The sequence below is a fragment of the Taudactylus pleione genome, unplaced genomic scaffold (assembly GCF_031769625.1).
Source record: "Taudactylus pleione unplaced genomic scaffold, aTauple2 ptg000138l, whole genome shotgun sequence".
NCBI lineage: Eukaryota > Metazoa > Chordata > Amphibia > Anura > Myobatrachidae > Taudactylus > Taudactylus pleione.
In genome coordinates, this window is record NW_028284540.1 from 11,515,268 (window position 1) to 11,531,923 (window position 16,656).

Consider the following 16,656-nt stretch of genomic DNA (forward strand, 5'->3'; position numbering starts at 1 on the left):
CTGTGTCGGTGGCTGTGACAAAAAGACGCTCGGCGCTACCGTGTCACACCACAGCATGGCGCGATTAGAAGGGCTGTTTTAACACTCAAGGAGGCTAGATGTATGAGGACACATTTGTAGCACGCACATATTTCGCAGTGCTTTACAGAGAAAATGTGTCCATTCACACAGTCTGTGCTGCCTAAATTATCCACTTTATAATTTATTATGTAAATGTTCCAGTCCACATGCTCCTAAGAGCCTCATATTTTTAGTGTTCATTACGGGCACCCTATACCAACTATGGGGACAGAGATAGTATTCAGTCACAATGGGGTGTATTCACTTAACCTCAGGGTTTACCCTGCGACTAATTGCCTTCCAAAATCCTTGCGGTGCAGGGAAAGGCTATTCAATTAAGTAGCCTTTTTCCCGTGGCAAAATATCAGGAAGCGCGCGCAGAAACACTAATTCCACGTAAATTGAGGAATCAATGGGGATTTTTCCCCGTGTGCAAGCTGGATTTGATGTTTTTTCCATGGACTTTACATTCAGTCCGATTGCAGGGACTCGAGCGTGAGGTAATCCTTACTAATTGAATAGCTCCAGCGCTGCAATTTTACCCCGCAGCTAATTGAGTACCCCTGAATGACTTGCTCTTTTATTGATGAGTCTGTGTAGAATGTTTTATATTGGTGTTAGTGCTTCTGAAAACACTTTTTGTATATAAAAGAATAAACTAGTGCAGGTACTTTTAATCTGTACAAATCTGATTAGATTTGGTAAACCTTAAGGAAAAACTAATGTGTAAAATAACGGTTATTAATTGGTGTTACACTAAATGTTCTTATTTAATTTAATATCCATAATTCATCCATGTCTTAAGTTATATTTTTTTAACTAACCTAAATAAGAACGAACTAAAACAAAATAAATATTACTCTTATACTTTTTAATGCTTCATGTGAAGCTATTTAATATTTCTTGTAAAACCAACAGGAGACATTTGTCTGAGCTATAGATTCTGTATAGCACATATAAACAAGTAGGAAAGATTCAAAGCATAATTGTATAGCTATATACTGAACTCCAAATAGCGATTCTCTGAAATTGTTCTCAATATGTTATCGAATCCCAGTTATTGTAAGAAAAAAAATTGGCTATACAGTTTTTTGGGTAATTGTAAAAGTGATTAATTGGGTAGCTTTGGGTGAATTGTTAATGCTCCTCGTTATCCTCTCCAAGGCCTTCGTTCATGCCACTGCTGTGAAAATTTTTGTACTTGTACGATAACTCTTGGTTGGGTACTGAGACAAGACTGTAGTTCCACTTGTGAAAAGCAGTATAAAATGTCCTTCTAATCTATAGAAAGGCTGTGTCCTAATATAAAAATGGCATCCACTTACACTTTTCATATGCTAAAGGTGGACTTTAACACAGTGAGCCTTTAGTGGACAAGAATTAATTCATGGACAGGGTTGGCTAGTTTAAAGCACCTTTGTTTTAAACTAAATGGTTTTTTAAAAAAAACAACAACTTTTTTTTATTATGCTGTGACTACAGGTACAGCATCGTGACTCCTTAAAAAAAATAAAAAAAAGCCTATTATAAGAGAATCCCCCTGGTGGTATTCCACATACTTGTTGCTTGTGGTCTTCATTTGGGTGAGCAAAACCAATACAATAAATTCACACACCATAGATAAATAGGGAGGGTGAACCAGATCAGAGAGGTACTAAATCTGCCTAGCATCAGCTAAAGGTGGGTACACACTTAGCAGATATATCTGCAGATCGAGTGATCTGCAGATACAGTACCAGTCAAAAGTTTGGACACACCTTCTCATTCAATGGTTTTTGTTTATTTAAATTATTTTCAACATAGTAGATTAATACTGAAGACATCAAAACTATGAAAGAACACACATGGAATTATGTTGTAAACAAAAAGTGTTAAACGAATCAAAATAGGTTTTATATGTTAGATTCCTCAAAGTAGCCCCTTTTGCTTGGATGACAGCTGTGCACACTCTTGGCATTCTCTTAATCGGCTTCATGAGGTAGTCTCCTGGAATGGTTTTCCAACAGTCTTGAAGGAGTTCCCAGAGGTGCTGAGCAGTTGTTGGCTGCTTTTCCTTCACTCTGCGGTCCAACTCATCCCAAAACAGCTCAATTGGGTTTAGGTCGGGTGATTGTGGAGCCCAGGTCATCTGACGCAGTTGAAAAACCAGATGGGATGGCATGGCGCTGCAGCTCAATTGTGTTTAGGCCGCTCACCTTCTCTGCGTCTTGGCGGTTGGAACCAAAAATCTCAAATTTGAACTCATCAGACCAAAGTTCAGATTTCCACTGGTCTAATGTCCATTCCTTGTGTTTCTTGGCCCAAACAATTCTCTTCTTGTTGTTCATCCTTAGTAGTGGCTTCTTCGCAGCAATATGACCATGAAGGCCTGATTCACGCAGTCTCCTCTGAACAGTTGATGTTGAGATTTGTCTGCTACGAGAACTCTGTGAAGACTTTATGTGGTCTCTAATCTGAGGTGCTGTTAAGTAGCGGTTTCTGAGGCTGGTAACTCTAATGAACTTCTCCTCTGCAGCAGAGGTAACTCTTGGTCTTCCTTTCCTGGGGCAGTCCTCATGAGAGCCAGTTTCATCATAGCGTTTGATGGTATTTGCAACTTCACTTGAGGATACACTCAAAGTTCTTGAAATTTTCCGTATCGACTGACCTTCATGTCTTAAAGTACTGATGGACTGTTGTTTCTCTTTACTGAGTTGAGTGGTTAGTGCCATAATATGGATTACAACAGTAGTCAAATAGTGGTGTCCACTGTGTACTAACCCTACCTCTGCACAACACAACTGATGGTCTCAAACACATTAAGAAGGCAAGTAATTCCACAGATTGACTCTTGACAAGGCACACCTGTTAATTCAAAACCTATCCAGGATACTACCTCATGAAGCTGATTAAGAGAATGCCAAGAGTGTGCAAAGCTGTCATCAAAGCAAAAGGGGGCTACTTTGAGGAATCTAAAATATAAAACATATTTTGATTTGTTTAACATTTTTTTGTTTACAACATAATTCCATATGTGTTCTTTCATAGTTTTGATGTCTTCAGTATTAATCTACTATGTTGAAAATAATTTAAATAAACAAAAACCATTGAATGAGAACGTGTGTCCAAACTTTTGACTGGTGCTGTATATCTGTAGATGATGGTCATTCATATACACTGAACAGCCATTATCTTCCAGGCAGCAGCGGGCGTGTCCACCCCCCTCCCCGCGGCTGCATCGTCTGATTGCCCGTGCACACTTGCCGATGGACAGTATGTCTGCAGATATCTGTCCATCAGCTGTGCAGCCCAGCCGACGCGATATGTCTGTGAACGACGTCATTCACAGACATATAGCTGGTACACACTGGCCGACGGGCACCCGATATATTGGCCGATCAATTGATCGGCCAATATATCTGTCAGTGTGTACCCAGCTTAAAACTCCACAAACTCCTCCACTAACAATTCTATAGGATAGGAGAAAACCACAACTAACGTTCTCAATCTTAAAGGGTAAACAACTCCAACACCTTAAAGAGGCAATATACAGAGTAACACCTCATGGTTTAATCTCCTTCATGTTTATTTCAGTCCTACTGAGATGAGTGGAAGGAAGAAGAAATAAAAATTCCTAATAACTTTGTATTTTTAATGTTCGAAAGCATTAAACATAGTTGATCAAGGCTTCTAATACATACAGTAGCAATGTTTCACAGTATTAATATAATAAGCAGGATTCAACTTTTTCATTGAAACATTAATGCCAAAAAAAAAAGGATTTAAAATAAAATAAACCTGGTGTTTTTCCAACTCTATCCATGGTTAACTTTTGTTGTCCGTCCCCGCCCCTTTTTCGTACGAACATATTTTTATTGAAGCTTACTTAAAAAGCACAAAAGCAATATTCAGTGGGTTGACAAGGAACAAAATAGTAAAAAGTAATACGATAATTGTAACGAATAATGCAGTATAAGGAAATAGACTGGTTGGATTGTCTATAGGAAAATATAAATCAGAGTGGGGTCGCTCAAAAGAACACAGGAGATTCAGTTGTAAGCCACTTTCATTTTATTTATGTATTCATCGCATAGGAAATCATATCACTTTTTAAATATGTAATCTGCTCTCCGGGCGACTGCACTGTTATGGTCCTGTTGAAATTAATTGGCCATATTCGATTTGCGTGCTAAAAGGGATCACTTGCGGTCGGATTGGACAGTTAGGCGGGGTACACATTAGAAGGATGGCCAATTGTGCAGATGGTTGTAGCCAATTCCCTTTGCCCCGTAACATCACAGATTGACCGTACACACTACACGATTTAGTGAAAGACGGAACGATACCTTGTTCTGTTCTTCATTAAAATACACAGCCATACGCATGATATCATTTGATTGACCATGCGACATTGTCAATCAAATAATCTCATATGTTGTCTGCAGGACCACGCAATTGTGCATACACATTAGACCAGTGTTTCCCAACCTGGGTCCTCAAGGCACACTAACAGTCCTGGTTTTAGTGATATCCATGCTTCAGCACAGATGGTTAAATCCAAATAACTAAGGTATTAATTAAGTCACCTGTGCTCAACTATGGCTATCCTTAAAACCTGGACTTAGTGTGCCTTGGGAACCGTGGTTGGGAACCCCTGCATTAGACGATAAGCACGATTTGTCGTTCTGATCTGGCAAATCGTGGTGATGTCATTTTAATGCCTACCCAGCCTTGAATAAGGCTTTACTCTAATTTGGCAAAACCACCGAGTGGTGATTTCAATGGATGTGTGGTGAGGGAGTCTCTGTCCTGCTGATAGCTGAGTATCTTGATTCAGTCTCCCTCTACCAGGTTAAACCTGTCCCCTCTGCCACCAAATACTACTACTGACACCTCTCCAGTCTAAGTGAAGATCTTGATATGCCACTGAACATTACTCCCGTAAACTCCGAACATATAGAGCTCAAATGGCACTTTTCAAAATACCTAAAGCACCTGACTCACTTAGTGGATTAAAATTTCGGGAGTGTTTAAACTTTGGGGACTTTTTTTTTTCTTTTAGTAGAATGCGGTTGGTTTTTGAGTTTGTTAGTATATAGAGCTCTAGCCAAATGCTGTCAGGTTACATCACTACAATGACAAACCTTAACTGCAGCCACTTTGTGGTGTCTGTCTTTCTCTGCAATGTTATGTCTATAGTTTACTTTCCCTACTTAAATGTATTGAGCTGTGTACTCTCCAAAGCCTGGAGATCCTTAAGTGACCTTGGCACAGATTCTCAATAGTGTCTGGGAGGAAGAATTGTGTTCACCTGCCAGTAGTTGCTTCCAAGTCTGATGCTTCAGGTAATATTCTACTCAGTGTTGCTGTAGCTCAACTATCACAGTAATAACCCTCCATCATCTCAGAGGTAGTACGTACATTGATGCAGTGCCAGATTAATGTCCACATGGGCCTGGAGCTGAAATTTATGAAGGGCCTATTGTGTGATGCTGAAGGGGGTGTGACAATCGCTGTGGCGGTGTCACTAGTGATGTGAGAGCGTGACCTGTGTGGTGTGGGTGTGGTCTACACAGGTAGTGTGGCATGTGCAGTGGGTGTGGCTAACTCCATGGAGGGCATGTTTAGAGCCTACCTTCAAGCTATAACAAGAAAAAGTTTAAGGGTTTTTTGTGTAGCGAATATTTTTTTGTATGTGTATACATACATGCAGGGGTGAAGCTAGGCTTCCTTTCACCCCAGGCAAAGATTCAGGGCCTGATTCAGACCCACTCACGAGCGCCATGCACTCGCAAGCGGGTCGATGGTGGCCCAGTGCGCATGACGGAGTCGGCTCCGTCGTGCGCATGCGCGAGACCCGGCTAGCGACGGGCAATCTGTCGCTCCGGGTCTCGTACCAAAGGGGGCGTGCTGTCGATGTTGAGTGATAGCACGCCCCCTTTGGTGGGCGGGCCAGGGGAGTGGCTGCCCAGACGGAGGCGTTCCCATGTGAACGCCTCCATTTGGGAGCGGCCCCACTGACATCACGAGTGATGTCAGTGGGAGAGATTTCGGCTCTGTCAGAGCCGAAATCTCTCTGGGGCTTGCGGCCACGAGACCCTACCACAAGGGTCTCGTCGCAAGCCCGATGGTCGCGATGGTCTTGACCATTGCGACCATCTTCCTGGCCGCTAGCTATAGCTGTGTGTGGTCACCCACAGCTATGCGAGCAGCCAGGAGGCCGCTCTAAAAAACAAGAAGGCCGGCCCTGATTCAGAGGGAGCGCTCTGTCAGAGCGTTCCGGCTCTGAATCAGGGCCTCAGCTCGGCATCCACCCACCTTGTAGATAGTACACACCCTTGGCTAGATAACATAGAGTTGTCACCACTGTAAAAACTAAAATGTAAAATCACATTTTTAGTACAGTTACTTTAGGTTGCCAGCGCCTGCTGCATTTATTCTGGGGTATCTACCCAATTTAAATGGAGCATGGAGGCTCAAATGTTGCAAAACACAATGGCTAAGTATTGCTGCCTATACTAAGCTGCGACAACCATCACAGAGAATTACAGTGACCGCCATATAATGAAGAGAACATCGCAGTGACTGCCACATACTACAGCGAGTCAGTGACCGCCACATAATGCAGAGAGCACCACAGTGACCACAATATTATACAGAGAACATTACAGTTGCTGCCATATACTGCATAGAGTATTTTACAATGACTGGCATATAACACAGAGAGCATTGCAGTGACCACCATATAATACATAGAGTATCGCAGTCACTGTCATATTATACAGAGAACATTACCTTGACCACCAGATGATGTAGAGAGTATCGCAGTGATCACCACATAATACAGAGAGCATTGCAGTAACCACTATACATTGCAGTGACCACAATGTAACGCAGTCACCGTCGTATAATACAGAAAGCATCTCGGTAAACGTCATTCAATACAGAGAGCATTGCAGTGGCTGCCATAAAATATAAAGAACATTGCAGTGACCACAATATAATAGAGTGCATTACAGTGACTGCCATATAAAACAGTATCGCAGTGACTGCTGTATAATACAGAGAACATCAGGTCCCACCATATAATGCACCAAGCATCAAAGTGACTGCCATACACAGCTACACACCATGGCCCCTGCAGTGGGATAAATCAAACAACAAGCTGCGGGCAGATCTACAGGGACAAACGCAGGATTTCTAGAGGGGAGTTTCCACGTCAAGCCAATACAGTGGGAATGAGCACCGTAAAAGGGTGTGTGGCTATCATTTTAGCTAATCCTAGGCCACATATACATCAAATATGATACATTAAGATGAGTACTGTACATACTTAAGCGACCCAGCAGCCTACCGGTAGTCCCGCTGCCCAAGTGGACGATTTTATAAGTGTTACGCCCTTACCAATGGCCAACTCGATGTCTGGAAAGACGTCACAACTGGACGGGCATTTAAATTTGCCCATCAAATTGTGATGCCAGTGTATGGGTGGTCGGTGGGTCACTTGTGCACAAAAGTAGATGTACCTTTGGCTGTGCTGCAGGTCTGACCTGATATGTCTGTGAACAATGTAATTCACAGACATATCGTTTGTACACACGCGCATATGCACTATGAAATATGTCGTTCGCTGACTGACATATCGCATAGTGGGCCCGATTCAGTCCCTCTCGCAAGATGCGTTCGCATGCAGCCGTCAGCAGCTAAAGTATGCAGAACCTGCGATCGCACGGTAAGACATTATTATGCCCACTATGTCTTAGCATTGCAATCGCTGACTGTATGTAAGATGCCCACTTTCCCTTCGTTACACACATCATCTCCAGGAAGTGTATGCATTTATCAGTAACATCGAGTACCATCGGAACCCGCACGCAGAACTTGTGGTTGCCCCTATCCTACCGCAAGCACTGCAATCGCTGCAGTGTGAAACACAGCCAGGTGACGTGTACTATGTCACTGCGTCTTAATTATTCACGTCCCTGAAATGCCATTAGAACGCACTGGCACGCCTTTGTTCGCACATCCACACCCGCGTTTCAATGACCTACCCCGTCACCACCCAAAAACGGCTCATCCTGTCACTCGTCCTTGTGAGCTGTCTGTGTACAACGTGCGATCGCTTCCCGATCGCAGTGACTGGTTCGCGCACGTGCACTGCATCTTTGCATGCGCAGATAGCAAAAATCGACCAACTGCGTGCGAGCGCAGCCTAACGAGCGGGTATGAATCAGGCCCAGTGTACCCTTTAGGCAGGAAGTAGGCTTTAATGGAGAGTAATTTAATTAAAGATTACAGAGATAAAAAGCACTCACTGGATTCTGCCCCAGTAGGTGCCACTTCTCCCTGCAACCCCAGGGCTGGACAAATACCAGCCAGCAGGCTCTGTTTTTGCTCACATACTTTGGTGGGCGTGCCGGGGGCGTGGCTGCCCAGACGGAGGCGTCCCCATGGGAACGCCTACCGTCTGCGGCCGGCCCCAATGACATCACTAGTGATGTCAGTGGGAGTGCTTTTGGCTCTGATAGAGCCAAAAGCACTCCAAGGCTTGCGGCAGCGAGACCCTACCACAGGGTCTCTCGCAAGCCTGATGGTCGCGATGGTCTTGACCATTGCGACCATCATTTTGGCCGCTCGCTATAGCTGTGGGTGGTTACCAACAGCTATGCGAGCGGCCAGGAGACCGCTCCAAAATGAAGGAGGGACGGCCCTGATTCAGAGCGAGCGCTCTGTCAGAGCGTCTGCTGTGAATCAGGGCCTAAGAGCCCTGTTAAAGGCATGTCAGGGAGTCACTTACAGATATGTCACTGCTGGGACAAGTCTGTCCCAATCAGCGTCAGCTGATTTGCCCTGCAGCCTCCTACCTTCACTGCCGGTCCTACTCCCAGACAGGTGCAACTTAGAACAAATCTGGGAACGGAGCTTTGATCGTGGTTTGGGGGAGGTGTGAATGCCTAATGCTTCAGCCCAGGTGGCCGGGAGTTTAATGTTTGAGATGGTAACAGGCAAAAAAAAAAAAAATCCGCACAATAGTGGTTGTTGTGGGCCTATTTTAATGGGTGGGCTTGAAGCTGCAGCTCCACCCGCCCCATTGTTAATCCTGCCCTGCATTGATGCTCCATCCAGTACTGTGTGACTGGTTGATCCCTTTTACTACTTAAAACACTTGGTAATAGGTCGTAAAAATGAGAACATCTGCTGTCGTAACTAACTGATTCCAGTTCTCTACTTACATTCCTGCCAGCCTTTTATGAGCTAGGAAATCACCATATAAATCAGTTTAGGGAAACGTTAACAGCTGTGTTCACTGTCATGGCACAGCATAGTATCCTAAATGTTCTCAATCTGCTTGCACAATTTGCTAGCGTGTTTCTTAACCAGAGTGGTGGAAAGTTGCAGGCCATGTTTTGACAGGCCCATTATTTTATCCTGAGATGTACGTACTTATCAGATTCAAGTATCTAGTAAAAATTATGAGGTTGACCGTAAACTGAGAAACATCCAGTCTGCAGCTTTAATGACAACTTAACTACATACAACCGTTCATAGTTAGATGTAAACTGTAGTTAGATGGGTTTCCCAAAGCAACCCATCCATCTTTCTATTCTGCCTTTTTCATATAGCAAATAAACAAGGGTCCTACTCCTGGGGGACCAGAGCTCATTAGACTACAGGAAATCATTCCAATACAACCGATCACAAGATTGACTAAGTAATCCATCAGATTATTTGAGGTATTGGGATTAAACAAGCATTCTAGTGATGTACTGCTTATCTTAATACTACAGTATATACAAAGTGATGTAATATTTAGCTTAATAGTACAATATATGTAAAGACAATGATCATCCACCAAACATGCTAGCCTAGCCCATAGGTGACAAAAGGAGACTACAGAAAATGAAGATTTCGTACAGATGCTATGAGAACTGAATGATGGGGTTCTAGTAGTCAGCCTGATTTATAGATGAGTTTCCAGTAGTTTATCAGGAGTGAAAAGACAAATGATATACTATAGGTGAATGTTTGTGTGAACAGAATCAATATTTACAGGTTAGGTGGATCAAATAGTCATTTAATGATTACAAATTATTTTTGCTATGATGTCTTCAGTTTAAAAACTGTTAACTTATGGGGGGTATCCACTTAGCGATATACAAATGACAGCATGATTGCGACATTGCAATCGTGCTCTCGTTTGTATAGCTAGTGATGTGCTAGGACTGAACGGTCACTCGTTCAGTCCCGGCACATCCCTCATCCCCGCACATGCAGAACCTGACGAGATCGTCAGGTTGACCTGCATGTACGGGCGATATCGGAAGCGACCCGCGGGCACGCGCATCGCAGGTCGCTTCCGTCCAAAACATCCCCGATGCATGCGCTATTTGCAAGCGATTGCACGATAACGACATCGTTATTGTGCAATCGCTTGCTTAAATCGCTTAGTTGATACCCCCCATTAATGAGCCTGTATCAGATGCAATAATACCACTTTCAGACAGAAGCCAGGGCTCCAACCCTCCTTTTTCCTGGGTTATTGAACATGGGCTGGATCTGGGTCACAGTTCCAAAACCTTTTTCACACTGCAACTTGGTCCCTGGTTATTTCTGGGCTGACCCCTTTCACACAGAACCCGTGTCAGCCCTGCCTAATGTGTGAGTCATTCCAAGTGGACGTTTTGTTACAAGCTTACAAAAATGATTACTGAAAAGTGAGTGCCAGTGCCAAAAAAAAGTTTTGGTACAATATTTTCTTCATGAACGGCTAAGTCCCACAACTGACCATGTTTGCCATAGTTTACAAATGAATAAACTTGGGGATGTAGCTTCTTTCCACAGACAGTTTGCAGAGACCTGTGTAGTAAAGATGATCTGTTTTTGTCCAGTGTAGGACAAATTAACCTTCAGGCAGAAGACTGTTCATTTTATTTAAGGAGGTTTGCTTTTAATATTTGAAGTATAGTGAAATTGTATACATAATTTCTACATCTGTTCTCATGCTATGTGGCACTGGTTGCTAAGCGGGTACCGATGTAAACTGTAGAAGGTACGGTGTCTTGTTGGGTTTCACTTTGCTACACATAATCTGTGCAAAGTTTGAGAATCCTGTTTACCTGAACGAGCTGAGGTGTGAAGTATTATTCTCTCTGTGTTGCAGGTTGTACGAGCTGCAGAAGAAGCCGCATCCACCCTCGCCAGCTCCATACACCCTGAGCAATGCATAAAAGTTCTCTGCCCCATCATCCAGACTGCTGACTACCCCATCAATCTAGCTGCCATCAAAATGCAGACTAAAGTCATTGAGCGGATTTCTAAGGAGTCACTGCACCAAATTCTGCAAGATATTATTCCAGGCTTATTACAGGTAACAGGCATTTACTTCACATGTTATAATGTCTGTGTACAGAGATGGCACACATTCCTTAGAAGCAGCCTTACAAATACTGTACAAATCCCCCTCTATCCTTTTTCATGAAATACAGGACTTTTCTCTGTCCATTCCCTAAACCTGTCTTACTGAAATGTTTATTTTGAGATCCTGGGGATGCATAGGCAAATGCAGGGAGGGTTTCCGGCTGCCTGGAACCCCCCCGCCCCAGCAAACATCATACTCACAATAGAAATAGTAATATAATAGAATTTTACTAGTGCTGCATGTTCTTCTCAGTATCACAAATGAAATAAATAGCACCAGCTGTGGATCGCTTGACATGTATCAGCCAGTAATAACCTGTGCACCAAATAGGAGATATGGAAAACATGCACTGTTAAGGAAGCACTGCTATAGAGCCTAATATGGACATATACAGTATTTCTACTTCAGGGTCCATAGGGGGTCCACAGAGTTGACCTTGGGGTATAGCTGGATCTGGATCCACGGGCACCACGCAGTTAAAGCTTTGCTGCTCCCAGGATGCACTTGGGTCCGTCCTCCTCTATACCCCGCCCCGGCCACAGGCACCTCAGTTTTAGTTGGTGCCCGGCCGGAGTCGGGTCACCCTGTGCAGTGGGGCTGCATAAGCAGCCCCTAAGCTTTATTTATTTATTTATTTTAAAAACGTAGATTTTATTATTTTCTTTTTGCTGTCTTCAGAGCGGCAGCAACAGACTGTCCATCTGGACGTCTACGCTGCCGCTCCAACAGCCCCGCTGGCGCTGCGACGCCGGTACTGATCCGGGGATCGCAGCGGGACCCCGGAGTCAGTACTAGCGTGGCTCCGGGAGCTCCCACTGACTGGTGCCGGACTGAAGAGGCCAGGTAAGCCGCGTGCAGCGCTGTCAGCGCTGCACGCGGGGATAATGCAGTCTTCATGCCGCCGGTCTCTGGGGACAGACCGGTGGCGCTAGTAGCGGCGGCGGGCTCCCCCTCTTCAGGAATACCCCGCGTGACCGCTGGCCCCCGGGGTGTAAGTACCGGCGGGGAACCGGCTTCCCCGGGGGTTTAGTACTAGCAGGGGAGGCAGCCTTCCCTGCTTCAGCGCTCCTCCCCTCAGCCCAGCGCGCCTTCTCTCATGTGTGCTGGCGTCGCTGGGCTGTTATCTCCTGGCCACTCCTCCTCAGAGCTCTCCGGCGGCCATCTTCCTCAGGCAGCATTGCAGAGCTCCCAGGCAGGCTTACAGTGGACCAGTCCCCCTGCGTATCTCTCCCCTGTTCAGGACGGTGTTCGCAGCGCTATAGCCCTCCCAGACACTGAATCTGGGAGGTTGATTGTAGCGGAAGGTGCAGTGAGTATAACTTCTCTGCATGGTATGTGACTTTTGCTAGTGCTGCTGTCTGTGCTTATTTTCTACTTACTGTCAGCTTTTTACCTATCCCTTTCCTTCTCCTACGGCCCGCAGGTGCGTGGGGGAGGGGTGTTCTTTCTGGGTACCTCACTTATATAAATCTACGTATTTGTGAGGTCCGTCACATACTGCGGTGTGCTCCTCAGTACCATATTGTGGGCTGTTTGGGTTGCATACTTGGGAGTGCGTGGGTGTTATACGCCTTACCTCGTTTCGGTGAGACACTTTTATTGCAAAAAAAGTTTGTCATGTCTGATGAGGGGAATGAGCGCTCCGAGGCTCCTGTGTCCTGCCGACGCTGTTCGACAGGGGTTGACGGGGCAGATTTGTCTCAGGACGGTCTGTGTGGGCGGTGCCAGTTGGTACCTGGACCCTCTAATCCCCCGGTGGCGCAGGACCCTCCGTGGGCGATGTTTACGCAAGTGCTGGCATCAATCGCGGACCGACTTGCGGTCCCAACTGCGGCCCCTTCTAGGGCATTGCCCCAGCCTACCATCCCCCGTTCCCCGGGTGTGACTCGTCTGGTGCAGTCTCCTCCCGGGTCTCAGACTGTGGGTCCTTATGCGGGTTTGCCGGTATACGTGCAATCCCCCACGGTGCCGCAGCAGTCGATGGTACCTTTTCAGGGGTATCCTCAGGCAGTGCCCCCGCCTTGGGTGGACGTCCTCTCCAGCTCTGTTCAGAGTCTGGCGGCTTCGTCATCGGCTTTTCAAAATATGTTGCACAGTGATTTGCCCCCACGGGCGTCCAAGCGTTCCGTTCCGGCTTCACTGGCGGCTCAGTACATGGACGTGTCTTCGGATGACGGGGAGATCCATGAGGACTCTGACTGAATGTACGGCTACTACCGTATCTGGACGACCACCTGTTGCTGGCGAGTTCCCCGGAGGTACTGCTTCATCATCTCCACTTGACGGTCGCTTGCCTGCAAGTGCACGGGTGGCTGATAAATTGGAAAAAGTCCTCCCTGATTCCATCTCAGCGGATGGTTCATTTGGGAGCCCTGCTGGATTCTCGTCAGCAAAGGATCTTCCTGACCCCGGAGAAGGTCTCCTCCCTGCAGCTGAGAATACACAGTTGCCTGAGCAGTTGCCGCCTGTCGGTCCATTCGGCTATGAGGGTTTTGGGCTCCATGGTGTCAACATTCGACATGGTGGAATTTGCCCAGTTCCATTCCCGGCCCCTGCAGGGGCTGATTCTATCGGAATGGAACGGATTACCTCACCGGATCCGCTCTCAGTTGCTGGTGTTGTCCCCGGAGGTTCGGCAGTCTTTGGCTTGGTGGCTTCAGACAGCTCATCTGGTCGAGGGGCGCCCCTTTTTGATCCCGGACTGGGTCCTGCTCACGACGGATGCCAGTCTTCGGGGTTGGGGGGCAGTGACCGGCTCGTTGTCACTTCAGGGTCGTTGGTCTGCGGAAGAAGCTCTTCTTCCCATCAACATTCTGGAACTGCGGGCGGTTTATCGGGCCCTGCAGTCGTCCGGTCCCGCTCTTCACGGAAAGGCGGTTCAGGTGCAGTCCGACAACGCCACCACGGTGGCGTATATCAACCACCAAGGAAGAACTCTAAGTCGGACAGCAATGTCGGAGGTGTCTCGCATCCTTGCTTGGGCGGAGTGTCACATTCCAGCGATCTCGGCAGTCTTCATTCCCGGAGTCCTCAATTGGGAGGCGGACTTCCTCAGCCGTCATGACGTGCATCCCGGGGAATGGTCGCTTCACCCAGAGGTGTTTCAGCTACTCGTGGACAGGTGGGGGCTGCCGGAGCTGGACTTGATGGCCTCCCGGCACAATCACAAGTTGCCCGTTTACGGGTCAAGGACAAGAGACGCAGGCGCCAGTCTGGTAGACACGCTGTCGGTGAAATGGACGTTTCACCTGGCGTATCTGTTTCCTCCGATATCCTTACTTCCTCGGGTTCTGCGGAAATTCAAGCAGGACGGCGGCACTCTCGTGCTGGTTGCTCCGGCGTGGCCCAGACGTCCTTGGTACTCCGATCTGAGGTGTCTCTCCATCGACGCTCCGTATCTTCTTCCTCAGCGTCGGGACCTGTTGTCTCAAGGGCCATGCCTTTACCCGGATCTGGGTCGGCTGTCTTTGACGGCGTGGCTCTTGAGACAGCCGTCTTGAGGTCTAGGGGTTTCTCCAGTTCGGTCATTGGTACCATGCTTAGGGCACGCAAGCCTGCCTCCGCACGGATTTACCACAGGGTGTGGCGCACTTACTTTCAGTGGTGTGAATCCAGAAACTATGATCCTCAGGTGTTCCGGGTTTCCAGAATCTTGGAGTTCCTTCAATCAGGTTTGGACCTCGGCTTACGCCTGGCCTCTCTGAAGGTTCATGTGTCTGCTTTGTCCGTGTGGTTTCAGCGACGGATTGCTACACTACCGGATGTTCACACCTTTTTCCAGGGTGTTCTCAGAATCCAGCCTCCCTTCGTGCCTCCTGTGGCTCCGTGGGACTTGGCGGTGGTGCTACGGGTCTTGCAGGGTCCTCCTTTTGAGCCTCTTCAGGTGGTGGACCTCAAGTGGCTGACGTTCAAGACCGTTTTTCTTCTAGCAATTGCTTCTGCCAGGAGGGTGTCAGAGTTGGGGGCGCTTTCCTGTCGCCCCCCTTTTCTGATTTTTCATCAGGACAGAGCGGTGCTCCGCACTCGTCCTGAGTTTTTGCCCACAGTGGTCTCAAAGTTCCACATTAATCAGGAACTTGTTGTGCCAGCTTTTCAGTCACCTGATCTTTCAGCTGGTGAGGCTTCCTTAGATGTAGTCCGGGCACTTAGAATCTATGTGGACCGGACTGCTCCGGTTAGGAAGTCGGATTCATTGTTTGTCCTCTTCGGTTTTCACAAGAGGGGTTGGCCTGCCAACAAGCAAACGTTAGCCTGTTGGCTTCGTTCCGTTATTTGTGAGGCTTATGCACAGGAGGGTTTACCTGTGCCAGCCTCTATTAAGGCTCATTCCACTCGTTCTGTGGGTCCCTCTTGGGCTGCTAGACGTGGCGCCTCCGCTGTTCAGCTGTGTAAGGCGGCCACTTGGTCTTCAATTCAAACGTTTTTGAGGTTCTATGCGTTTGACACCTTCGCCTCTCAGGATGCATCCTTTGGGCGCCGGGTACTCCTTTCAGCACAGGAGCGTCCCCGCCCTTAGTTGAACTGCTTTGGGACATCCCCAAGATCAACCCTGTGGACCCCCTATGGACCCTGAAGTAGAAAACAAGAGATATGGTAAGAACTTACCTTTGTTATCTCTGTTTCTACAAAGTCCATAGGGTCCACAGGGCGCCCGCCCTGACGCACCTAGCTTCATATGGGCTGTGTGGCTGGTCACCGGTTTTCCGTCTCCCATTTCTGTGAGTGTGGTTTCTTGTGTGTTCCAATCTTCCTTCTCTCTGTTTAGTCTCCTCCTCCGGCCTTAGCTGCTTACCAACTGAGGTGCCTGGGGGCGGGGTATAGAGGAGGACGGACCCAAGTGCATCCTGGGAGCAGCAAAGCTTTAACTGCGTGGTGCCCGTGGATCCAGATCCAGCTATACCCCAAGGTCAACCCTGTGGACCCTATGGACTTCGTAGAAACAGAGATAACAAAGGTAAGTTCTTACCATATCTCTTGTTGTCCAGGGCAGTGCTAGGTTCTTCTGCTGCTCCCCCAGACTCCTGGACTTGCTCCCATGCCCTGGAATGGTCCCCACATCTGAAATAAAAACATTTACCTCAGGCAGGATGGCCCTACTGCTGCATCTAATGGCTTACTGTGATCACTGACCATGTATGTGCTGGAATTGTGACACATAATACACTTTGTATGACACATATTAAAGCTGGTTAACTACT

At 46.9% G+C, this 16,656-nt stretch overlaps 1 protein-coding gene across 13 annotated transcripts in view; it reads left to right on the plus strand.

The window, feature by feature from the left end:
• Positions 1-16,656, plus strand: part of CLASP1 (cytoplasmic linker associated protein 1) — a 483,598-nt gene that overhangs the window by 459,116 nt on the left and 7,826 nt on the right. For all 13 annotated transcript variants that reach the window (XM_088473663.1, XM_088473650.1, XM_088473651.1 and 10 more), the window contains one exon: positions 11,201-11,407. In XM_088473663.1, coding sequence (XP_088329789.1) covers positions 11,201-11,407 — 207 coding nt within the window. The remainder of the gene's footprint in view (positions 1-11,200; positions 11,408-16,656) is intronic.